This window comes from Ctenocephalides felis, unplaced genomic scaffold, assembly GCF_003426905.1.
Source record: "Ctenocephalides felis isolate EL2017-DRISC unplaced genomic scaffold, ASM342690v1 CF-g0.4_SCAFFOLD_00845, whole genome shotgun sequence".
Lineage (NCBI taxonomy): Eukaryota > Metazoa > Arthropoda > Insecta > Siphonaptera > Pulicidae > Ctenocephalides > Ctenocephalides felis.
The window spans coordinates 39,455,739-39,473,476 of NW_020536999.1; the positions used below are offsets into that span (position 1 = coordinate 39,455,739).

The 17,738-nt window shown below is 28.7% G+C and overlaps 1 protein-coding gene across 2 annotated transcripts; it reads right to left on the reverse strand.

Moving 5' to 3' along the window:
- Positions 1-368: 368 nt before the first annotated feature.
- On the reverse strand, positions 369-17,610 carry LOC113370194 (ribosomal protein S6 kinase beta-1). Of its 2 annotated transcripts, none has more exons than XM_026610877.1 (12): positions 17,300-17,610; positions 5,299-5,339; positions 3,103-3,229; positions 2,893-3,024; positions 2,704-2,837; positions 2,444-2,635; positions 2,148-2,238; positions 1,951-2,073; positions 1,756-1,881; positions 1,579-1,686; positions 1,133-1,405; positions 369-842 (listed from the first exon to the last, which is right to left on the reverse strand). In XM_026610877.1, exons 1-11 carry the CDS (start codon positions 17,414-17,416, stop codon positions 1,172-1,174), a joined length of 1,425 nt encoding a protein of 474 aa, XP_026466662.1. In that variant the 5' UTR covers positions 17,417-17,610; the 3' UTR covers positions 369-842; positions 1,133-1,171. The 2 variants fall into 2 exon arrangements, with proteins under 2 accessions (XP_026466662.1, XP_026466655.1); XM_026610870.1 differs by having other exon boundaries at positions 3,103-3,319.
- Between the last annotated feature and the right edge of the window lie 128 nt (positions 17,611-17,738).

Below are 17,738 nucleotides of genomic sequence, written 5' to 3' on the forward strand. Positions count from 1 at the left end.
ATTATGAAAAAATTAAATTTATAAACTTATAAATATTTTTTAGTATTTTATAGTTTCACTTAAAGCATACTATGAAATCTTACAGCACCATTACTATGCATTATTATTTGTTAGAATTAAATTATTGGAAATATTAAGTACGTGAAAACTTCAATCAGAATTTATAAATTTAATCGGAGCATTAATTGAATTTGAAAAAAATATAAAAATTAAATATTTAAGTGAATAACACATGAGACACAAAAATGTATAACAACAACAAAACAAAAAAACAAACAGCTTCAACACATGTTCTAAACTAGAACAAATTTACTACTTTAAATTAGATTATAATATTAAAAATAACAAAAGTATTGCGATCTATCCACTTGTATAACTAGATATTTTTGTTAACATAAATAACAATAAATCAAACCATTCTTCATAATTAAATCTAAATAGTCAACCATCATCACTATCATCCAAAGAAATTCAAGTAGTTTCAAACAAATCATGTTTCTAAACCTTGATGCTTTTCTTACAAAACCGTTTCTACAAATCCACTTCAACGTCAATAAAAATGAAGAAACCCTTGTGCCATTAACCATTTAAAATAAATCACAGTCTGAATAAACAAAAAATGCAATATAAAAAAGCCGCAATTCCTAATATTATTGTCACTGTGATTCAATCCTGTTGATGAATACAGTTTTTCCAAAAGCTATTGGTAATAGATTTCATAGTATGCGAATATATATTTATATAAATTATATTAATTCATGACTTATTTGCGCTTATAAATTATTCACTAGTGGTGTTGAATTTTGAATTGTCTATCCATGTCAATTATCTAACTTATCTACCTGAAACAAAGAAAACAAATGTCAGCCGAAAAACCGTGTTGAAAGTAATATCTAATCTTTGGATGGCCAGCAAATAATCTTAGCAGAAACCATATATCTAGGTGAATCCTATAATTTCTCTGCAATTAATGCAACCTATGTAATTTTGAATTAGCAGTTTCATAAAGTAACTGGTAAAGATAATTATTTATGGGTGTATTTTTGATTTGCCATCAGCATCAGATATACAGTTGCACAACGAGTATAATTAAAGCAATTAGTATTATTTAAATAAACTCTACCCTTTTTACCTTGGACACTCAGGTCGTCGACTCCATGACTCGTCTATTTCACAGTGCAATAGGTTCCTCATCCATGCGTTCGTCCTGAGCGCTTCCAGCCACTAGTTGATGATGAAGTTGAGCAGGACCATGGTGATTATGTTGATGCTGATGATGTTGTCTAGCCAAAAATTGACTTCGACCAAGATAAGGGGCTGGCCCACGACGTGGAGAAGTTCGAGCTTGTACTATTCGAGGTTGATGCATCTCTTCCAAGACAGATGGGGCGACATATGTAAAACCCTAATAGAGTAAACAATCACCAATACTCATTAAAGAAATGATGTACAATATATGTAGCATACCAATAAAAATCATGTCAATTTAAAAATGCTATAAAGGAAAACTAACTATTATAAAAAAGAAAAAAAAAGAAAAACATGCAATAATTAAAAACAAGATTGGCAACTATTTACTTGAAATATTAAATTTGCACTTTCACTAAGTGTGGATTCATCAGGTGAGTCTATTGGAGTTTGTTTTGTGAACCTGGTGTCAAATTGAGATACATCATCTTCTCCACTCTGAAATAAAAGAACTACATATTAAATATACTTCTACAAGCTTTCTTCAAAAACTGCAATGTTTCTTACCAATATTGGTTTTATAGGAGGTTCTAATTTTCTAGCTAACACATCCTCCCAATTCACATGCTTAAAAAAATCATGTGATCTAATTGCTTCTGCATCTTCAGGTCCAGATCCTAATCTTTGTGAAACCTGTAATTTAATTGAAGAGTGAATATTAAGCATTCATAGAATAATTACAATCCTAATTTTATTACTTACTTGTCTTTTCATGAGTCTTCTAATTAAATCTCTGGCATCAACTGTAAGATAAGCAGGAAGGCTTAGCTTCCCTTTTAATATAGTTTCTATAGTTTGTTTCCGGTTAACACCGGTGAATGGAGGCTAAAGGTTAGAAATGTTTCATTTAACAACATTATTTTAATTAAAAAAAATATAAAATTCAAATTATCTTGTACCTGGCCAGTCAACATATCAAACATTAAAGCACCGAGTGACCACCAATCAACAGCTTTCCCATGTCCACTCCTTGTCAAAATTTCCGGGGCCCTATGATGTCATATAATATGTATTTAATATCATATTTTGATTATATCTATAGATACAATGCAAATAATCAAAATTAAGCAAAACATTTGTTTTTCTTTTTTAAATAAACAAAACAAATTTTAATAAGAAAATGTAGAAAAACTTCTTTTCCTAGTTGTTGTTCATCTTTTGTTAAGATACTGTACCATTATATAGAACTGCTTACATGTACTCAATGGTTCCGCAAAACGTATGTGTTACGATGCCTTCCTGAATGTGTTCTTTGCAGAGACCAAAATCAGTCAATTTTACGTGGCCTTGTGCATCCAATAGTACATTCTCGGGTTTCAAATCTCTATAGATTATCCCCAGTGAATGCAAATGTTCTAACGCTAATATTATTTCTGATAAATAAAAACTGGAATAAAACAAAATCTTATAGATGCAAAATCTCCCCAATTTTCATTTTACTAACATTAGACTAACCATGTAGTATCTTCTAAAAATATTCCTTCCCTTTCTAGATGCATAAATAGTTCACCACCACTCAAATATTCTAATATAAGATACAACTTCCCGCCAGTTTGGAAAGCATAAACTAATTCAACTATAAATGGATGCTGCAAAACAAAAAATTAACAGATTAAATTAATAAAATCAATAAGTGTGTACTACCTTCACTGCTTCTAATATATTTCGTTCAGCCCTAGTATGTGCTGTGTCCTTTTGGTTTCGTACTATCGAAGCTTTGCGCAATACTTTCATCGCAAAATGTGAGTCCATATCAGCGCCTGTAGTTTTGCGAACCTTTTAAATAAAAAGTATCATGTTCGTAAATTTTATTTATTCTATAAAACAAAGCTGCCTACAAATGATTTAACTCACCTGGAAGACTTTACCGTATCCACCCTTTCCAAGAACCTTCCTGAGTTCAAAATCAGCCGGGCTGAGTCGATTCTTACCTGGGTTGACATTGTCCTCTGACAACTGAATGGTCTCCGAGCCTTCAGCCCTGCGGGCGAAATTGGATTGCTTTTTAAGTTGATGGTGATCATGTTGGTGATGGTGATATGGTTGCCTGCAATACGACTGATCGTCGCCGCTGCAATTGCCAAGCGGACAAACGGACAGACAATGATGACAACGAACGGACAACACAGATGCAATGCACAGGTTAGTAGGAAGTTGTTAACTCTGACAGCAATTTACAATCAAGAATAAATTCAATTTTGAAAAAATGATAAATAAGTGTTAATTTTTCACATATTTAAAATGTTCGGCACAAAGTAACGATTTTTATTATAAAATCTTCTTAAAGAAATTCCTCACCTCAAGTTGAAAAAATACAGGGTGGCTGATATGTATTGCAACCAATTTCAGAACGCTATCATTTCTAAACCGCTCATCAGACAGATGACAGATTTATTCCAGGGATTGTTCATTTGGTTTTTTACAAGCGTACAAAAGCATTTTGATCTATTGCATTCAGAAAAAAAAGTTATTCGTGATGGAAGTCAAGCGTGATAGGCGATTGCTTCATATTTGGCTGGAAAACCTTAAGTGGCTATCTTCAGAGCCCTGAAATGATCCAAAAAGTTTAGCCAAAAATCGATCGAAATTCGTGTCGCAGTGGTAAAAAAATGGCTCATGAGCTGAACATATCGCAAAAACGAATGCAACACATATTGAAAAATAAGCTTGGACTAAAGCCATTGAAGTTCCAAAAAGTGCAAGAGCTCATCCATGCACAAACAAAAAGTTAGACGGGAAGGAGCCAAGGGGTTGCTTCGCTTGCACGAAAAAGGTCAGCTAAAAATTTACACCTTCGATTGGTCACCAGAAGTCAAGCGCCGCCAAAGGTAAAGGTGTGAACCACCGTAACGGCCGATGGTGACATTCCGCTCTTATTCATCGACCGTGGGATCAAAATAATTGTCGAAATTATCGGGAAAATGCCTAAAAGGCAGTATTGAAGTCCTGGGAAGACAATAATTTCGGCCGCAGACCACGGACAATCCAACAGGACTCAGCACCATCAAACACAGCACGCGGCTACCGAAAATGGCTTAAAAAAGAGGTTTTTTGCATCATTTCCAACGTTCAATAGCCACCAAAATCTCTGGATCTAAATTCGTTGGACTTTTGTGCCTTGGACATTTTGGAAAGTAAGGTTCGCACTAAAAAATACCAAAGTGTCGATTATCCCAAGAAAGCGCCTCGCCAAAATAACCCAGAGCCACTTTCCTGCAGCGTTTTATGGTTATGGCCAAAGGTAACAATTTGAACAAATCTCAACTGATTCTAAAAATTGATGTCATCTCCGATATTTTTGCTTTTGAACAATGAAATTTAAAATGAAAATGACAAAGTTATAGCGCTTTACTTTGTTGCATTACATATCAGCCACCCTGTACTTGTCAAGGAAGTATCTAATCAAATCCTAATCCATTATTTTATTAGTTTATTTTACAAAGATGGCACATATATGTATAATATTAAAGGCATCTTGCGAATGCAGAAGGTTTTACACAATAATTTATAATTTTAAAAACAATCTATGATGAGTTTGAATTCTGTTAATCCACTGTCAGAATTAGATAAAATGGTTAGTTAAAAGCTAAAAGTTTATTCTAAAAGCTACAAAGCGATATAATTATTAAAGTAAAACATTGAAAAACAAATAAATTAGAAAAATCCTCTTCGAATATTTTTCATTAGATTGATTAAAAAGCATTATAAGAATGCAAAATGAAACAAAATTTACTTAGGTTTACTTAGGTTACAAAGAAACACACAAAAATGTTGGCAAGAGTTTATGATTTGTTAATATAATTAATGAGAAATAAAACTTGATATTTTGACAACGAAAGAAGCTGCTTCATCAACAGATCACCATGTTTTCTTAATTCTACACAGATCAATTTTGCATATGAGTCAGAAAAATATATGATTAAATCTTTTATAATATAAACATATCACAATATGCATAATATTTTATGAATTAAATTTATCTAAGCATCTTTGATAAGTGTTGACAGAAAATATAATATATTTATAGAAAAGTGTTAGATGAAAACTTACTCGACAATGGTGTTCATGTGACGCTCAGGTTCATAATCCACCTGTAAACAAATTTCTATTATTATCTTCTTATATTATTATAATTAAACCTACGATTAAAATACCTGTTGAAAGGTGATCATAAAATTCAAATAGTTAAAACAATTAGTTTGTAACAGTTACGTTAAATATTTATAAGCTCTTTGAATAAGGGATTGAAAATTGACATGAATAAAGCGGTGGGTGTAACAGATAAGAAAATATATATTAATAAATTGATGGTCGAAAGCACATATGAATATATTACTAATTCCCAAGAAGTAATTAAAAATTAATTAGTGGATTAATTTGTTGAAATCATTAAACGTAATATTTAACGGTACGATTTTACTAATGGAGTGACTTCTCACTCCGTTCATTTTACTTTCTCATAGAGAAAGTGTCTCGAGAGCGAAACCATTTTTAACACCTATTCCGCATTCTGCGTGCCAATTTCAAGGTAAGAGAACAGAGTCAGGGTTGAATAATGCAGTAGCTCAAATTTTAATATTTACAACGAGATGCTAATGGTCTTTTAATGCAATAGATTAGCAAGAATAAATATTCTTGAAGATCATTCAGTAGAAGGTCAAAACGTAGTAAAAAATTCATTTCAATATCTTTGAATACTTTCCAGATGTAATAATGATAATTGTCCAAGAGAACCTAGAAGTTTCACGTGATCTTCAGTGTAAATTGTTTGAAACTCAAAATATAACTTCTAAATTTATAAATGCGTTCTTATCGCCTTACTCTGTTATGGAAAAACCGCAAAAAAAATAGTTCACATGGTAAGGATCAAAATATCTCCAGTTAGATTATAGTTAGATTAGAAATGCCATAAAATAATCGACCTCATCCGGTATGAAATATGTATATACATTAGAAATCATTGATAATTTAAATAATTGAATAATTTTAAAAAATCGATATTCAACTATAAAATTAACAAGTTTTTGTTTAAAAACAGCAATCAAAACTCAATAACTCATATCTTCGGAACGGCTAGACCTGCTTTCGCCAAAAATTACTCAGCACGTCTCCTTATCAATACGAATCGAATGTTTTTTGAATTATTCAAATCGCTTCACCCGTGTTCTCGAGATCGTCGACGAAAATTTATATCCGCACACCACACATACACGCACATACACACACACACACATACACCCATTTTTTTCTAAGGTATGCCAAAATGTTCAGAAGGTTTTGAAACGTAAAGATATATACAAATTTTCATTTTCGATTTTTTTGCGGTTCTATAACTTGCCCTACGAGAAGTAGAAAGAAAATAACTGAAGAAATTTATAAATGTGTTATTATCGCCTTACTCTGTTATGAAAAAACCGCAAAAAATAGTTCACATGGTAAGGATCAAAATATCTTCTGTTAGATTATAGTTACATTAGAAATCTCTCACATCATTGATAATTATTATTGAATAATTTAAAAAAAAAATCAATATTTTTATATTATTATATTATTTTTATATATTATATTATTATATTTTTATATATATATATAAAATTAACAAATTTTTGTTTAAAAATAGCAATCAGATCTGGACAGTTCTACGAGCTATTGTGGTAAATATTCTTCTTAACTAAGTGGCTTTTGATATGACAACCCAACAACTGACCAATTCCTATTGGAAATATTTTGTTAAAAATTAGAATTCAGTGTTGGGCAAGGTCTGTAATTTTTACTTTAAAACATTTACATCTATATTTTCAAATGAAATCCGATGTTTGATTCATCAGATTGTCTGGTGTGAGTATCGAACCTAGAACCATTTGGTTGAAAGGCTTAAGCTCTTACCACTGGTCCATTAACCATGAACAAAAAATGAAACAACATAATATTTTACTTTCATACATGAAATTGAAAATCAACGCAAAGTCAAAATACAAAAAAAATAAAATCCAAAGATTTTTACTTTCCACAGAATTGACAATTACATAATCTTTGATTATGTATCAATTGATAAAAACATAACGGAATGACCGAAGGCCGACGACGTCAAACTAAATGCATACCATATGAAATGATAAGTAATCTTTCATCGCAAATGTTATATGAGAACCGAATTTTAAGAAAAAGAAAACATGTATGAAAAATATTCCAGATTCCTAATAATATGTGCGCCACTATAAATATTTTATCCAGAGTTGAATGTGAAAACGATCCTTATGTATTATGAATTTGATTCTACTTTTATGAGAAATAAACGTAAACTATATTTTGCATTTGAAACTTAAAAAAAGACATCATATTGAGTCCACATTTCTCAAAAAACAAAAAATGTATGCATCAAAATGATGTTTTATTATATTAAGTATGTAATGGAATATACAAGATACAATTGGACCCAATTATTAGAAATCATTTTTAAAAAATACATAATTTTGATAAATTGCCTCTACAATTCCCAAAAGATTTATGAAAGGAGATAATAAGGCTAAAAATCTCTGTTCCAACAAATTTATCATTATTGTTGATAGATATAAGAATATATGATGCCTTGCATACTTTTATTAAATCTAATAACTTGAAATTATAAGTATTGTGTAATAATTGTACGCAAATGGCTAATGTACTTGTTTACAAAGTCAATAGAATAAAAAAATCCCAAAAGATCGTAAATTGAAAAATTTAAAATAACTAATAAAATAAATATTTGAATATAAAAGACAATTTGTCGCAATTTATGTAATGTTTAAAAAAAATGACATCATATTGATCTGCCTCCAAGCTTCCTAATAAATTAAATTATTTAAAATAACATCTTATTATTAACAAATATGTACTAGGTATATTTTTGAATATACATGACACAATTTTATGCTATTTTTTTTAATAATCATATTAATGCATAAAAACCTTAGATTTTTGAACTACCTTCTTGAAAATATAAATAATAAAAATCAAACTAAAAAAAGTGCAAACATTCAGAAAGTTATTCAAAATAACTTTTTAGTATTTCTTAAACAAATGAAGAATATATAACACACGGTTCCACCCAATTTTTATACATTATCCTATTTATGAATAAGAGTCCAAAATTTCTTGACAATATAAATAATGAAAGCAAAATTAGAGACGTAAGTAAAATAAATAAAATAATAATAATTTAGTATTCAAAGTTTACATTATGTACAGAAAGAGTAATAAAATAAATCAAGGAAATTGTTCAAAAGAAAGTAGTATTTTTAATACAAATAAAGCATAAAATTGGAACATATAAAAGACAAAGTTCCACTCAATTTTTATACATTATTCGATTTATACAGAAAAGCCTAAAATTTGTGAATAAGATAGCATGATATAAATAATGAAAATAAAACAGGAATCGTTAGTAAATTAAATAAAATAAGAATAATTTAGTAATCAAAGTTTACATTATGTACATAAATAGTAATAAAATAAATCAAGAAAATTATTCAAAATAAAGTAGTATTTTTAATACAAATAAAGCATAAAATTGGAAAATGTAAGACAAAAGTTCACTCAATTTTTATACATTATCCGATTTATACGAAGAAGCCTAAAATTCATAAACAAAATAGCATTATATAAATAATGAAAATCATTAGTGAAACAAATAAAATAAGAGTAATTTAGTAATCAAATTTACATTATGTACATAAATAGTAATCAAATAAAACAAACTTCAGCTTGTTTCCAATTTGTAATAAAAATGCAAACGTTTCATTTGTTAATGAATTTATTTATGTTTGCATTACAAACTAAAATGTATTTGTATACTGATTGTAAATACGTTACCGGCGCACAAATTATTGTTAATTGTTTATTTTCAGATCATCTATAAATACCATCAGAAAATCTTTAGCGATGTTTGAGAAAAATTACGAGAATGCAAGGGCACAAACACACCTAAACACGTGCACGTACGTAGAACTATATTAAATGGTCAATTATAACAAATTACCAAGCACAGAATCATATATTTGCGTAAATAATTAGGAGTTTGCGTTTCTAGCAATTTTCGACCTATATGTTGAAGCAAAATTTACCATATTAAGCATTAGACAGGAAACAATTCTTCATTTGTATCGAAATGACAGTTTTCGACTGAAGATTCTTTAGAGTTATATTACAAGAGAATTATATTACAAGAAGTCCCACTTGATGTTGCAACTGCTTTCATTAAAAAGTTTAACTTATGCAACTTTGCTCCTCAAGTTGCAAGCTTTACTTATAAGTAAAGAAATTCAACTGGTATTTCCTGGTGAAAAGTATTTTCTAAAATGCAAATAAATTTTTAAAATAAAAACTCATATTTAAACATATTCGGATTTGTTATAAATTGTGTCTGCTAAATGTAGAAAATTTTAAAACTAAAGGCCCTTACATCTATATATATATATATATATATATATATATATATATATATATATATAAAAATAAGTCGCACAAACCGATTTCGACAATTTTGCATTCTTTGGAAAGGCCTCGGGCTCCGCAAGGTTTATAGCTGAGAAAATTAATGGTGCATGGCATCGTGCCCTAATGCAAATTGCTGGAACTTCACGCACCGTAATTAAAAATTCGAGTAATGACATTAGTGAGAATTATCAGAATTATGCTTGGTTAAGTCAACGAGCAATTCTTGCCGCCAAGAAATATGATGTCCACGCACTGAATTTCACCATTCAATCAAAAATTGCTGGCGATTTGGTGACATACCAATGATTCTGACTGGTCTTTCGTTTGACTTCAAACGATTGCAATTCAGACCAAAAAACAAAAAATGTGGTTTACCAAAGAGCACTTTGATGAACGGATAATTTGCGGATTCACTTTCATTTATTTAGAGAAGTTCAACTAAAAATCACATCAATTTTGTAATCGAAATAAATTCGTTACTGTTTTATAATAAAATCAAATTTTTCCTTTTCAAATATAAAACAAACAAAAAATTTCTTCATCTATCTCACGAAACCATCTGGTGGCGAAACGGAGTTCGTCGGGTTCGCTAGTTAAATAATAAAAGTAACAACTGAATGTCATTTACCATTGTTGCATTTCAATTACAGTATATTAGTCTGATATTTATCAATAACAGAATTATAATTAGATATGTTTATAAATATTATATATTTTAATTCCTTGCTAATTAGCAATAATTATCGACAGTAATATAACATGTTCTAGATCTTAATAAAACAGGCTATTAACTATACTTGGGCGGTATCCAAAAAAATGTGTTTAGATGTGTGCTTAATAAAGCCAAGGCTTCTGATCTTTCTTAAATAAAATTTACGTTAAAACAGTAGGTGGATTGATTTAATTTAATCAACTGACTTCTGTAAATATCTGTGTTAAATGACACATTTGTTTCGTATTTCCAACGTAAGCTTTGGGTACAACTTACTAGAATTAAATATGAAAATCGAATAAATCTAGCGATGCTGAAAATTATTTGTTTTATGAAAAAAATTATAACACAAAAAATTCACCAACTGAAAAATAATTTTTAAAAAACAGTCAGATGCTTCACTCAATCTTAGTTTTGTGCAAAAAACCTATTCTTTTTATTTAATAAAAAAAATATGTATAATAAACTCTTATTCTCATACCCTTATCCCGAATTTATTTAATAAAAAAATATGTATAATAAACTCTTATTCTCATACTCTTATCCTCACCAATTAGTTACCTGTTTTTACCTAATGCAATGATTCTTGTTTAATTTTGAAAATAAACCATATGCACAAAAATTCAAGAACATTATTTATTTCTTTTATTTTAATATACAAATAATAGTAGGTAGTAAATTATTGGTCTAGCTACTGATTCCAGGTTTGATACTATTAATATTGATGTCAAATTTTCACTTAAAATTATAAATCTCAAAATCTCAAATACCAAATGAAAATAGCCTTTCAATTCATTACTACAAAAATAATTAAGTCAAAAATACTAATAAAGTATGTTAAAAACCTACAATTTAATCGATTTTAGTTCAACTAAAAAGGACAAGTGTTCTAACAGTAATTGCCAAATATCTTCATATAATAGAGATTTTAATTCAAATAGAAAAAAAATAGAGAGCTTAAACTGCAAAAATCATTAAGACAAATATACAAATTAAATAGGTTGAAAATATGCAACTGAATGAATCAACTAGAAAGCACAAGTGTCCTATTAGCCATCTCCTAAATTAACAAAACAATAATTAAATATCTTCATATAATAAAAGACAGATTGTAATTCAAATAGAAATCAAAATACAGAGATAAGACCAAATAGATAATGACATCTAGATAACAATAAATCATACTCAGTTCATAATATTTTATTATTATGTAAATTGAAAATTGTTTATAAACAATCATGATAAATTTGTAAATCAAATTTTCATTGACGCAAACTCTTGTTTAAATTCCATGTACATTACTCTTTTGCATTTATGACGTGCATAAAGTACAGTTGCTAAACAATATACAAATGCACAAAATAAACAGTTTAAAATCATTAACAAACTTTTAATATACTTAATATCCAACAATTTGGAAAATTCATTGTATTTTTTTATTATGAAAAAGAAATAACTAATCAAAGTACAGTTTATATTAATTTTCAGCGGGCAAATCAGAACAAATGAATAAATTAACAGAATCATGAAAAAAAATGTCTTTATTTTTTAACAGCAATCAGAACTTAACAGTTCTATGAACTGTTGTGATAAAACATCTACTCAACAAAGTCGATTTGTAGAAGGCAACTAAAAGGCTGTCCTATCTATATTTAATATATTTTTAACATCCCGTAGGGTGTGTGTGTATGTATGGGTACAATTTTTCGTCCACGTTTTCGGGCGCACAAATCAACCGATTTGAATGGTTCAAAAAACATTCGATTCCTATTGACAGGCATTCCTATCCTTACAGCTAGATCTTAGTTTTTGGCAAAGGCAGGTCTAGCTGTTTCAGAAATACGGAGTAAAGAATGCATAGAAATGGAGTTTTTGAGAGAACTGAGTATCCGATTTGAATGATCCAAAAAACATTCAATTCATAATGACGGGGAGAAGTGGCGGTTAGTCTTTGGCAAAGGTAGATCCAGCCGTTTCGGGCTAAACGTGCAAAAATTGGCAGTTTTTGAGAGAACTAAGCATCCGATTTAAATGATTCAAAAAACTTTCTGTTTGTGTTGCTTTTGGGAAACGCATTCTATTATTTTTTAATTCCAAAATTTTTTAATATTGAAAATAATTCGAATTTTAATTTTAATTCTAGCTAAAATTCTAAAGCTTACTTGTATACTTTAAATAAATAATTTTAACTTTGCAATTCAGTTTATATTTATCTTATAAATATTAGATCGTACTTCATTTTAAAGTTGATTCATTAAGTTTTGTTTTTATTTTCTGTAAACATATATAAGTTACCATATTTATAATAATCTATTTGAAAACATATAATATTCCTCGAATATTTCATTACGGTACGGGAAGTTCCAGCAATTTGTCTTAAGGCACGATGCCATACACCATTAGTTATACTAGAATTTTACTTATATTGATATATTTAATTTATTGCAGTAATGCCAGTAATGTAACTTGGGAACATATTCCAATCTGCATTTCCAAGTTTTAATAGATATCACTACTGCTTGATATCAGATTGTCCGAGGTGGGTATCGAACCTGGAAACTTGTCAAGTTTTTATCACTGAGCCGCAAAGAATGCAATGTGAAAAATGCATTGCAAAGTTTTACAAAAAATATATATAAATTATATACAAAAAACAATCTTATAAATTTAAAAATGTAACAAATATTATATCTGTCCTGATAACGTTGATTCTAAACAGTGTCACATTTTAGGAAGAACAAACTCTAATGGCATTGATTATGATAAGCTTTATCAGTTGTCGATTCGCCAATAATAAAAACCATCATATGTATATGTATTTTCTATATACGTTGATTAATTCTAATTAATAACGTGTGAGAAAACATATTTTCCTGATAGATTCAATAATAAAAACAGTATTTGTTTGCACACTCATTCAATAATTGAATGAATGAACGCCAATGTTAATGATAAGGAAGGTAATATTGTATCATATAACGCAAATAATGCTTACTTATGCTGAAAATAATTACTATATATTTCGCATTATTAAATGTGATGAAATATATCAAAATATTACATAGTAATAAATCAGTTATAGTAAAAAAATATTGTTAGCAAAAATAAACAGCCTGTTCTAATTCTTAGATATTTTGCTTTAGATTAATTTAGTTAGACTTATATCCAAAACGTGCATTTCTTAAGATAACTAGCGGTGTATGGCATCGTGCCTTAAGGCAAATTGCTGGAACTTCCCGTACCGTAATGAAATATTCGAGAAATTTTGAACGTTTTCAAATATATTATTACAAATACTGTAACTTTCATTATTTTTGCTATCTTGTTATATCTGAGAAAATCAAATGTAAATCATAAATCAATTTATCTCCAGAACATTAACAATCGTCATTTCATTTCGAATTCAATTTCAAAAAAATAGTTGCCTAATTTGCACAAAATTGAACACAGTCACAGTCTAAACGCATTTGCAAATAATTCTATGCGACATTTTCACTTATACTGTGCTTAGCTTGGCGGCGTTTTCACATTTTTCAATAAGTTTTCACAAAATTGGAAAAATGCTCCAGTACATAAACTGTCTAAACGTACTTGGGTAAACATGTATTTGTACCCGAGTGGCGCTTAGACCGTGCTTAGCATGGGTAATTTTTTGAATTTTTAATCCAAAATTACAAAAATATTTTATAGAAAATAAAAAAAGATGTAATAGTTTTTTATCATCAAAAGCAATTGTTTTGTCAATACAAGCAGAAAGTTTTTTAGATCATTCAAATTAGAATTAGGACGCTTAGTTCACTCAAAAACTGAAATTTTTTGAACATTTAGTTCGGTATCTTCGAAATGACGGGGCCTGTCTTTACCAAAAACTAATCACCTCTTCTCCCAATCATTACAAATTGAATGTTTTTAGATCATTCAAATCCTATACTCCTTTCTCTCAAAAACTCGATTTCTATTTTCTGCAGTCTTTATAAATATATAAAATTATTTAAACCCATGAATTATCAATTAATTTCCCATGAGTATTGACAGTGTATAATTCTTGTGGTTGCAACATATTAGAAACTCATAGACAATTTTGAACAGATAAAGGTCATTGGATCCAGAAAAATTCAAAACTTTAGTGTATCTGTATAATATCTGTATTTCACACATATTTTGATACAAATTATACGAGGTCTGTTCAAAAAGTACCCGGAATTTTCATTTTTTCAAAAAAATATTTATTTATTCGTCTACATTAATGTGGTCCCCTTCAAAGTAGTCCCCCCCAGATATAATACACTTATGCCAGCGTTTTTTCCAATTTTCGAAGCACCCTTGATATTCACTTTTTGATATGTCCTTGAGCACTCTCAGCGATTTTCTTCAATCGAGGAAAACCGCCGTCCTTTCATGGGTCTCTTCAACTTTGGGAATAGGAAAAAGTCACACGGAGCCATATCTGGTGAATTTTTGCACTTTGCAACACTTTATTTCATTTTTTACGCAAAATTTAATACAAATTCTTTGACTTTTCAATTCTTCCATTGTAAAAATCGCCGAGCTCAGAAAAACACGTCGAACCTTAGCGACTACCACAGACAAAGTAAACAGTGAATATAGCTGAAAACTTCATCATACTTTAGGGGCATGTATACCAACACAATAAAAAAAAATTTTTGACAATCAGACACTCCAGACCCGCGAAATTTAATTATTAGTAATTCCGGGTACTTTTTGAACACACCTCGTATAATAAGTCAATATTATAAAAATAAGGCATGTGTAAAATTTTAGCATGTGAGAACCTGTTAGAACCCGATGTTCGAAAAGTATCAAATTTATCAACAAGAGTTGAGATAAGTCAAATTCCTCATTAATTAAATGATCAAATTACAATCAAATGCATTTTGTATGTATTTGAAATCGACGACAAAGACTTAAGATTACAAAATATATCCTTCAAAGCAATTCCAGGAGAGTATATATCAAAGCATAAAAAACTTTATTGTTAATTATAATTTTGCAGATGAAGTAGAAGAAGAAATTGTATACCAAAATTCTACATACCTATTTATAAAAATTGATAAAATATCAAATAGAAGTAGACATATAAATAAAGTAAGATTTTTTTATTTAGATATAATATACAATCAGTCAATTCCAGAAGAGTATGTATCAAAGCGAAAAAAAACTTTATATAATAATTATAATTTTACAGATTGTTTAGAACAAGAAATAGTATATAAAAATTCTTGAAAAATTAAAACTATAGTTTTAATAGACTGAACTATACTATATCAGTAAATCACTCATTTATTGCTGCAAATTATGTAATTAGCCAATACCATAAATATAAGACATGGGTGAAATTTTACCATATGGAAATTGATCCACTTTATCAAGAAGAATTGAGATAAGTCGAAAATCTTACTAATTAAATGATCAAATTACAATCAAATGCATTTTGTATGTATGTGAAATCGACTACAGAGGCTTAAGATTAAAAAATATATCCTCCAAAGCAATTCCAGAAAATGATGTATGAAAGCATGAAAAACTTTTTATTGTTAATTATAATTTTGCAGATGGAGTAGAATTGTATACCAAAATTCTAAATTCTCATTCATAAACATATTATTTTGCATTAGATAATTCCTATTTAATAAAAGATCAAATGCAATAGAAACATAAATAAAATGAAAGATTTTTTTATTTACATATAAATTACAATCTGTCTATAGATAAACATTGAGTAATTAGAGAGTTAAGTAGATTGATATTTCACAGTGCTTTTTTAAGAAAACCCCTATGGATTGTCATTTACTTATGTACAATACATCTAATTTTTGTTTTGAACCAGAAAAAATAGTTCAATTTTCAGAAACATTTTAAACAAAAAGGCCAAAATTAATTACTTATTTCACCTATATTTGTGAATTAGGTATGTATCATTATTTATTAGAGTTGCATAAGAAGATAAATTGCACAAAATGTGAATGGACTTTATTAATCTAAAAATAAAATAGTAGTACTGTCTATGATAAGAATTTAGCCAACAGTTTTGGTTTTGAATCACAGGAAATTTTAATGATAATGATATTTTTCATCAATGGCCTCAACAAAGTAGTTTGAAGACACAAAAGGAAAACTCTATGGATCACCTTTTATTTGTGTACTATAATCTAATTCTTGTTTTGAACCAGAAGAAATAGTTAAAATTTCAAAAACGTTTTAAACAAAAAGGCCAAAATTAATTACTTATTTCACCAGTATTTGTGAATTAGGTATGTATCATTATTTATTAGAGTTGCATAAGAAGATAAATTACACAAAATATGAATGGACTTTATTAATATAAAAATAAAATTGTGGTACTGTTCATGATAAAAATTTAGCCAACAGTTTTGGTTTTGAATCACAGGAAATTTTACTGATAATGATATTTTTCATCAATGGCTACAACAAAGTAGTTTGAAGAAAATGTGAGTCATAGGATATATTTAAATGTCGATTTAATTATAGAATTTTATATATATATATATATATATATATATATATATATATATCGTAAAGCTGGCGGCTCTTTAATTTTAAGGTTCGAAACATTTCTTTCACAAAGCAAAAAGCTTTTACTATTTTAGAATAAACTAGAAATTCTAAATTCTTTAATTCCCAGCAGATAATTATTTCACCAAATTAAGACCAAATTCTGTAAAAACTTACAGCAAACTAAATAGTGATATATTTATTTTAATACGTAAAAGTCAGAATTTCTACACATATGGTGTAGAAGGATTAAAAAATGTAAGGTTATATTTTACGACTTGGCAATTTTTTCGTCTCACACAAGTTAAAATAAATATCAATGGCACTGACCTCATCTATTTCAATAACATCGTCTTCATCCGAATCTGGGGGCTTCACTTTATCGTCAACATCGTGTAATTCAAAATCGAATACACCAGCCATGTTGTTATGTTTATTACTTTGCATTAAGTATTATCCAAGACATTCACGTTAAATCACTTTTGCCACTGCCATTAATATATTATCATAGCACATTATAATAAAAAAATCTTTGTTGTGGATACAATAAGCAAAATATGTTTCTTTAAATATTATTCACAAATGCACACTGTTGAATCACAATTTCACATGCCTGAGTTCTGTACACAGAAAAGTGCAACGATTATACACGATGTGACGGGTTATCCAGATGGGCGCTGTGAACAACTGTCAACTAGTTCCATTAATAGACGAATGAGGCCGCCACAAGCGATTTTAATTTTAAATTTTAATAAATATAAATATTTTT

Bases quoted from the DNA above. Each gene is read 5' to 3' on its own strand.
- LOC113370194 (XM_026610870.1), bottom strand. From the start codon at position 17,416: ATGCAAAGTAATAAACATAACAACATGGCTGGTGTATTCGATTTTGAA. The intron at 1,882-1,950 runs GTAAGTAATAAA...ATTAAATTACAG, and splicing joins GAAGACTCATGAAAAGACAA to GTTTCACAAAGATTAGGATC. The intron at 1,406-1,578 runs GTAAATAGTTGC...TTACTCTATTAG, and splicing joins GTGCAAATTTAATATTTCAA to GGTTTTACATATGTCGCCCC.